Source organism: Carex rostrata, chromosome 6 (genome assembly GCF_964058835.1).
Source record: "Carex rostrata chromosome 6, lpCarRost1.2, whole genome shotgun sequence".
Classification (NCBI taxonomy): domain Eukaryota; kingdom Viridiplantae; phylum Streptophyta; class Magnoliopsida; order Poales; family Cyperaceae; genus Carex; species Carex rostrata.
Genome location: NC_135923.1, coordinates 3,097,525 through 3,106,662, shown reverse-complemented (window position 1 = coordinate 3,106,662; position 9,138 = coordinate 3,097,525). Strand labels below are relative to the sequence as shown.

Here is a 9,138-nt window from a genome sequence, read left to right as displayed (position 1 = left end):
GGAGTGACTGAGCGAAAGTGGGGAGGAGAGACGGTGGCTGATCGAAAGTGGCGAGGAGAGACAGTGGATGAGGGAGAAAGAGAGGAGGCGGAGAAAATGGGAGGGAAGATTCGTGTAGAACGTCTTCAAACAGTTAGGATTTTCCATAACATCACGCAAAGTTTGAGATATCTCAGAGGATACGAATTCAAAATGAAGGCCCACGCAGTTACAATTATTTTATATTATTATTTATATTTTCGTGAGGATACCGTTGGAAATGTTTAGCTCCTGGAGACAGAAGCAATTCTATTTATTATCTCCATTTTAATGTTGAACATTCAATTAACATAGGATATAATCCCAAAATAACATGCAGTAAGTAATCAACAAAATAATTTCTATAACACATCCTAATTAATTTGAAGAGAACTTGATTTAGACGGTGATTTAGTAATATCATAACTATTGCTAATATATTTAATTTAGATACAAAACATTAGATCAAATGGTGCACTACATAAGATTTTCCTTTGTGTAAACACCTGTTACAAGCAAAATAAGTGAAAAATGTTAATAAAAGACATTTGACCAATTATGTGAGCATAATTTTGAAGTAAATTGAAATGCAAAAAAGCAATACATATGTGTATTCCTTTACCAATTAATATTCTTCACTGGAATCATCAAAGTCTTCATCAACTTGCTCTTCCTCACCCTCCTCTTCCTCTATGTTGTCTTCGGTCACTACCTCGAACTCGCCTTCTTGTTGGACCACACCCTCCCAATCAAAGTCTTCTCCAATTGTCGGCTCAATTGGATTTTCTGGTCTTTCCTCTTGGTAAAATTCGAGGTTTACATCGTCGCCCTCGGTACAAAACATCGACTTCGGGCTTGCTTTCATTGCCACCCACCAAAGTTTTCTTTCGGCCTTTTGCAATGCATAAGGTAGGTAGCATACTTGGGTTGCTTGAGCCGCTAGTACAAAAGGCTCATAATTTGCAAGGCGAGAAGCATGCTTAACCTCAACAAGACCATATTTTCGGTCCACTTTAACACCGTTTATTATATCAAACCAATCACACCTAAAGAGAACTACCGTGTGTGCATCATATTGTAGCTCACAGACATCTTGGAGAAGACCATAGTAGTCAATTTGTACACCATTTGCATCCCACTCTCCTTTGATGCAAACACCGCTACTTTGAGTTACCTTGTTTTCTCCACATGATTCCGTGTGAAATCGATACCCGTTCACTTCGTACCCATCGTAGAAGTACGCTTGTTTGCTAGGCATGACTCCTGCCATTCGTATGTAGTAATTGCCTTCATCACGAGAATTTATTACCTTTTTCCGTAACCACGGTGCGAAACCATCCTGACGAACTTTTGGCAAATCTTTTGGGCTTGGGGCCACCCCAGAGCTGAGCATGCATGTATCAAACTATCTGCACATTAGATAGAATATGTCTAAACATGAGATTTCGATAGGTTTTAGAATAGATACTTTTGAAAACAATAAAAATATATTTATAAGATTGTACCCCATGTACTTCTCACAGATCTCTGGACAGTTGAGTACGCCGATGGAAAAAGCCATATTTTGACCCTCAGAAAAAGTGCAGATTCTAGTAACATTCCACCCTAGGCAGCAAACTTAATACCCCAATCCACGAACTTGTGATCTCAACCTTTTACTTCATCCATCCAAGAGTGCCCAAGTTCAAACTGCATAATAATACCATTACCGTCCCCGAAGATGGCTTCCAACATCTACTACATATCTTCTGTTAGGGTTTCGACGAAGGAGAGGCAAGAAATAAGAGAAACAATATTATGAGGAAGCTTAATTGTATTCCTTGAACTTCATTCTTACATAGAGTACAAATGACATAATTTATAGCAACATAAATCTCTAAAAGGAGATACTATAAATGACATATCCTAAAATACCCTATACTAAAATACTAATTCTTCCTCCTTAATATAGCCTGTCAAACATAACCTACTATTCCTAACATCCTGCTAAATCAAGCCTGATGAAAATATATTATGAGATGAGAGGCATACATAACATCTTCCATTGGTCTCGAACCCCCGAAGGAAAGTTTCATGAAACACATCCATTTGCTGATATGAAAAGCTTCCATATTCCTAGTGCAACATACATGAAATTGAGTGCAACTGTTTTCAACGAGCATTCCACCAGTGGCTTTGACGTGACTTTCTATGAGAGGATATCTGGAGTAGTCCAATTACCAGCCATGTCCCAGTTTCTATATGAAAATGAAATTTTTAAAGATCTTTTAGCATTTGAACGCGGGTACGGCATAGTTTGTGGGTTCTCCGTCACGTCCTATATTGCATGCATTGTGTCCTTGGTACAAACAGAAGAAGATGTTAAACTATTGCGAGACAAAGGTCTCCTACCAAATGAGGAAAAGGATCTTTTGAGCTCTGTACAAGGGTACAAAACTATACTACTTTCCAATGATATCCCTATATCACGTGGCCTTTATCACATGGTGGTAAAACTGGGATCCCTTAATCCCGAAAGACCCCGCCATGGATAACCTTCTCCGTTGTGGGCTGCATCTTATTGTTTATCTTTATTTTTTTTCAAACCGTACTTTCTTTTATTCAAACCATACTTTCTTTTATTCAAACCAAATATAGTGTGCTTAGCTACAAAAACCAATGATTGTGCTCAGCTAAGTGTACACCTATATATGTTTGTACATCATCTTGTAACCTTATTTAATTTTCTTTTATTTCATTATCTCATGTATGCTATTTAAATTGTGCGTGTACCGGTGGTTTATCTTTATTCAATTCACTATATATGTTATGCTATGATGTATGTTTTACCTTATTTTCAATATAATTCAATTGTCATTTTTATGTGGGACCGTGTGTGATATTTATCTTTTCTCTTGTCGTACAGTATTAATTCACCTAACAAAACAAGTATTCAACTATTAATCATGTATAAATCTTTATCTAAACATAATTAAAGGCATCATTAAAACATATTAAATAAATGAGAACAGATATTGAAAATAAAAAGGAAAATATTAATGCTTATCAAACACGCCCATATATATAGTGAAGGTTATCTAATTGGAGAAACAAGATCTAAACTAAAATGTTCGGTTATCTCATTGGAGTCAGATCTGGTGAAGGTTAGCACTCCGAAGTCAGTATTTTTGGGTTGAGATTTTCAAAAGTCCATTAATTTAATTTGTATTTCAGCAAATGGCCCACCCTATCTCATAGCTACTGCTCCTGTATTTTTTACATCCAGGTCTGCAATTTATGGAGTATTCTAATGTGGATTCATTGGTCCGCATAACGCCTAGATTTCTGGGTTCAACAAAACAAATTTGGAGCGTAGCTATTTAGTGGATATTTTTTAGGCTTAATTTTTTTTAAAAAAATTGTAAAATTTGAGAGCAACAAACCCAAATGCAAAGATGGGATTTTCAGCCTTTTCTATTGAAAATCATTGTAGTGGCAGTTGTGTATATAATAAATTGAACGAGTGGTTCTTCCTTCATTGTATTGTCGTTTTTATGCATAAATGAAGGATGGATGCATTTAGTTTGGGAACTCGTGCTGTCGTTCATAATTGAATGATTGGACCCCAACGTGCCAATGTGAGAAACACAGGAGTTGTGCGGATCTTATTTCCTACCCATTAGATTTCTGTAACAACTCATTTATAATATACTAGCAAGGAAAATTTATGTACACCTTCAAAACTTACGAAACTAAGTATTTGCCCTTCTTAATTTAATATTTTATCATATTTATTTTCCATTACAACTCTTTTTAAATTTATACCATTCCCATTTCACAGTTTATTATATACAAATATAAAATATGTAGCATGTGTAAGATGTGCTACGTTTTCTAGTTGGTTGGATTTTGAAGAGAAATAAATCTAATCTTATTTTTTTTGGCCAAAGATGCCCTCAGGCTAAATCTAATCATTTTAATATTAGCAATTGATATATTACGCTCTCAAACATGTTACAGAGAAAGGTATTTCTGCTGTAGTGATATTATGTATTTTCTCTTTTAAAAAATACAATATATTAATTTTATATATTAAACTGAACTCGAATAAGCAACAGAAAAAGTGATTTCTGCCAATCAAATATCTGAGAATTTAAACGTAATTATTTTTCCCATATATTCATACAATTTTTGTTTTCTATACGATTCCGATTGTTTATTGTGGGCATCAATCGATTCCATTGTCTTTCATGTCAGCCATCAATCTTGGGTACAATTTGGAGGTCTAAGGCAAGACACTAGCAACAACTTGTTTAAGGGAAGACATCGATCTTGGGTCTTCAATGTAAATAATGTAAAAAATGTAGTAGAGAAGTATATACATCAAAACAATTAAATATACACAAGCTTATGAAAGTACAATTAATTGACGATCAACTACCCAAACATGGGCAAAGAATATGAATTTCCTATGAAAAAGTTACAAACAAGAATATGAATAATTGCTTTTGAGGCTCCATCTGTTACTTCACATGGGGAACATATATACAAAAATCCAATAGTAGATCTTTATTTATTCCTAAATTTAGACATGCACTATCCAAAGTATTTTACTTTGAGTGCAACACACTCTCGAGTGTTCACTCTTTGAATCTCCTTGTATATATAACTGTTTTGAATGATGTAGAGGAGCTTATGTATTAATTCAAAAAATTTGTCTATCTATCTCTATATATATACTTCATCTCCTTCCCTCAGTTACCCTCTCATTCCTCTCTTTTCTCTTGCTGAGTTCCCCAGATCAATCCTCCTCTTGTAAAAGAGCAACGGTGCCAGGTGAGAGTCTCATGTCTCCTCTCTGAGTTTCACTTACTTTCTCTCATTGATTTCTTTCATTATAGTTTAATTAACCTTTGTTAAGTACGGATTAAATTAGCCACCAGTAAACCTTTGATTTTCAGTTGTGTGCTTGAGCTTCTCTCTGCCTGCATCTATCTGCACTTAGGTATTGCCTTCTTTTTTATTATTTATATTATCTTTTAGAGTTAGGCTAATATGACATTGGTGTTATTTGAAACTAAATAACACCAAATCTTAAACCCTTAGATCTGCTTTAAGATTCGTACAAAATAAAATGCTTGAACAGTAAAAGCGGATATTACGAATCTTAAAGCAGATCTAAGGGTTTAAGATTTGGTGTTATTTAGTTTCAAATAACACCAATGTCATATTAGCCTAACTCTATCTTTTAATTGACATATTTAATATATGTGACATTATATTTGACACTCTAAATAGTTTGTTTTAGCTTTATAATTTAATCAGAATATATTAAAATGAACTTAATCACATTTAATCTTAAAAATAGAAAAAAAAAATCACATTAATTATCTCTAAATTATCTGTCTAATTCTCAGCCAACTTGTTTTCTCCACCTATCGGTTAGTTTTCACAAGAGGTTCAGTGTATGCTCACTTGATATGTTATCTTATATATAGTTGTTGTTAGTTTCATATCCAAGAGATGGGCTTTTTTTTTTTTTTTCTTCTACGCAGCTCATAGTAAATGGTTACATTAATTATATCTGTTACTCCGGCCGTTATCCATTAGTAAGATTTAATTTCTGTAGAATTTGTAGTTTATAGTATTAGGCTGAGTGCTTCGGTAAAAAATTTATCTAGGCTTAAACTCTACGTTATTTCAATGTTGAGCTATTATAAATTTAAGGGCTTAATAATGCTTCTACTGTTAGTCAAATGGCATATTAATATATAGAATAAAATATTTATTATTACAATTTGGTCGAAAAGGAAAATAGTATTATTTATACGTACTTGTATTTTACATACTAAAATGTGACTGACGAATTATATATATAATTAATCTGTCATCTCATATTGCTATTGCATGTGGCCGTTAATATTTAAGTGTGAATTATCTATCAAGTTCTCTTTTAGGTGTTTAATTGTTTTTTTATCTCCCTACATTGATCAGTTTTCACGTCAAACTAAACAAAAAATTATCTAATGAACGCTTAACTTTTGATTAACCGGCCAGCATGCTTATTCGACTAGCAGCTAAAATGATCAATATTTCATAATATTTAATCACGTTTAATAATATTTAATCACTTTTGATTAACGCTTGAGCTTGTTTAATTTGTGGATTAATCAGCCTGGAGGGGGTCAGAAATGAGTAATGATGTCGGACAACCAGGAAACGAAATATCACCCGCATCAGAAGTTATCATAGAAGCTCGACTACCAGAAGTTAACATAAAAGAGTGGGTAGTGGACATAGAAGCTCGACTACCACCACCAACGACCAGACCACCAACCAGGCCACCAAATGAAAAAATACCATCAATATTTGGTAATTGGAAATGTTTCAATGATCATTTTCCAAACGTCCCTTTCTTACCTGAAACCAACATGTGGCGATTTGTTGCATATATGAAGAATTATAATCTAAACGTACAATCATGCCTTGAAAATTTACAAGAGAAGAAAGATGAGCTATGGAGCTACTATGAGGGGGTCGATAAACAATTTCGTGATGAAAATGGCCAACGCTTCATAGAATACCTACTGGCCAATAGTTGCTTCTTAATATTTGCGTTGGTTATATTATCAAGGCGTACGGAAGTATTTGTAAATTTTCATGAATCTGCCGAAAATGATGATTCAAAAATGCGAACCTTCAATGAGTTTAAAAACTTAGAAAAGTTAATACGTGGTAAAAGATGGGGGATCTGGCGCTACATGTTGACCATGGACTACCAGATACCGTGGTTTGTTGTCGAGGCTGTATATACAAAGCATTCCAACATAAGCAGCAAGCTTAATACCCCAATCCACGAACTTGTGATGTCAACCTTTGATATCATCTATCCAAGAGTGCCCAAGTCCAAACTGCATAATTATAGCATTACCGTCCCCGAAGATGGCTTCCAACATCTACTACACATCTTCCATTGGTCTCGAACCCCCCAAGGGAAGTTTCATGAAACACATCCATTTGCTGATATGAGAAGCGTCGATATTCCTAGTGCAACAGACCTGCAATTACGTGCAACTGTTTTCGACAAGGATTACACCACTGGCTTTGACGTGACTTTCTATGAGAGGAGATTATCTGGAGTGGTGCAATTCCCACCCATGCACCGTTTTCTATATGAAAATGAAATTTTTAAAGATCTTTTAGCATTTGAACGGGGGTACGGCATAGTTTGTGGGTTCTCCGTCACGTCCTATCTTACATGCATTGTGTCCTTGGTAAAAACAGAAGAAGATGTTGGACTATTGCGAGTCAATGGTCTCCTACCAACTGAGAAAATGGATCTTTTCATCAGCTCTCTAAAAGAGTACCAAACTATACTACTTTCCAATAATATCCCTATAACATGGCACCTTTTTGACATGATGGAAGAACTGCGATCCCATTATTACAAAAGATTCAGTATAAAAAAATGCTACGCAGATTTCAAGAGACGTTACTGCTCCAATCCATGGATAACCCTCTCCGTTGTGGGCGGCATCTTATTGTTTATCCTAACTATAATTCAAACCGAACTTTCTTTTATTCAAACCAAATATAGTGTGCTTAGCTACAAAAACCCATGATTGCACTCAGCTAAGTATACACCTATGTTTGTACATCATCTTGTTACCTTATTTGATTTTCTTTTATTTCATTATCTCATGTACGCTATTTGTACATCATCTATCTATATGTTGTGCTATGATGTATGTTGTACCTTATTTTCAATGTAATTCAATTGTCATTTTTATGTGGGACCATGTGTGATATTTATCTTTTCTCTTGTCGTACAGTATTAATTCATTTTGTTAGTCTTCAAATATATATTAATCATGTATAAATCTTTATCTAAACATAAAGGCGTCATTAAAACATATTAAATAAATGAGAACAAATAATGAAAATAAAAAGAAAAAATATTAATGCGTATCAAACATGTACGTCCATATATATAGGGTATTACCTCGACACAGACATGGATAATCCTAACAAGTAGAAAAAATGTTGTTCGTTTCTATTTGAAACATTAGCTTTGGAATCTAAAACAAGTAAAAAAAATGTTGTTCATTTTCGACCCGGACCATCCGATTAGAATTCGCACGAATATTAAAGGGAACCCTTGTATTCCACCACGGGCCGGATTGGTCCGTATTCTAACTGGAGAAACAAGATCTAAACTAAAATGTTCGGTTATCTCATTGGAGTCGGATCCGATGAAGGTTAGCACTCGGAAGTCAGTATTTTTGGGTTGAGATTTTCAAAAGCCCATAAATTTAATTTGCATTTAAGCAAATGGCCCAACATATCTCATAGCTACTGCTCCTGTATTTTTTACATCCAAGTTAGGGCTGTTGAGTCGAGCCGGCTTGCGAATTAATGAGTTGAGCGGCTTAATATTTTATAACGAATCGGACTCGAAATTAAAAAATGTCCTAACTCGACTCAGCTCACTTTTGAAAGAAAAAAGCTCTGCTCGGCTCGACTCGTGTAAACACTTGGCTCGTGAGCCGGCTCATATTACATGTTAAAAAAATGATTGAAGTGGAATAGATATATTCTTGTGACTTTAAATTACATGTTGAAAAACTTTAATTATTTTTTAAAGAAATGATCTAAAGAAATTTGAAAAAAAGATCATTTTTTTAAATAATTTCAAAATACCGGCTCATATTACATGTTGAAAACTTTGAAATTTGAAAAAGGAAAAATTTGAAATTTGAACAAATTTGAAATCTGAAAATTTTGAAATTTGTAATTTGAACTTTTTTCAAATTTCAATTTTTTTTCAAATTTCAAATTTTTTCCTAATTTCAGATTTTTTTCAAATTTCAAATTTCAAATTTTTTTCAAATTTTTTTCAAATTTCAAATTTTTTTTCATATTTCAAATTTTTTCAGATTTCAAATTTTACCTTTTTCAAATTTCAATGTTTTTCCACATGTAATATGAGCTAGCATTTTGAAATTATTTTAAAGAAATTATCGTTTTTTCAAATTTTTTTTAGATCATTTCTTTAAAAAATAATCAAAGTTTTTCAACATGTAATTTGAAGTTACAAGAATATCTCTATTCCACTTCGATCATTTATTTAAAATAGTTAAA

General features: G+C 33.7%; 2 protein-coding genes across 2 annotated transcripts; one reads left to right on the top strand and one right to left on the bottom strand.

The window, feature by feature from the left end:
* Window positions 1-531: 531 nt before the first annotated feature.
* On the bottom strand, window positions 532-1,460 carry LOC144556130 (uncharacterized). The gene has a single exon (XM_078304620.1). The coding sequence runs from the start codon at window positions 1,409-1,411 to the stop codon at window positions 644-646; it is 768 nt and encodes a 255-aa protein (XP_078160746.1). The 5' UTR covers window positions 1,412-1,460; the 3' UTR covers window positions 532-643.
* Window positions 1,461-6,188: 4,728 nt separating this feature from the next.
* Window positions 6,189-7,619, top strand: LOC144555255 (uncharacterized). The gene has a single exon (XM_078303533.1). The coding sequence runs from the start codon at window positions 6,189-6,191 to the stop codon at window positions 7,617-7,619; it is 1,431 nt and encodes a 476-aa protein (XP_078159659.1).
* Window positions 7,620-9,138: the final 1,519 nt, after the last annotated feature.

Bases quoted from the DNA above. Each gene is read 5' to 3' on its own strand.
- LOC144556130 (XM_078304620.1), bottom strand. From the start codon at position 1,411: ATGCTCAGCTCTGGGGTGGCCCCAAGCCCAAAAGATTTGCCAAAAGTT.
- LOC144555255 (XM_078303533.1), top strand. From the start codon at position 6,189: ATGAGTAATGATGTCGGACAACCAGGAAACGAAATATCACCCGCATCA.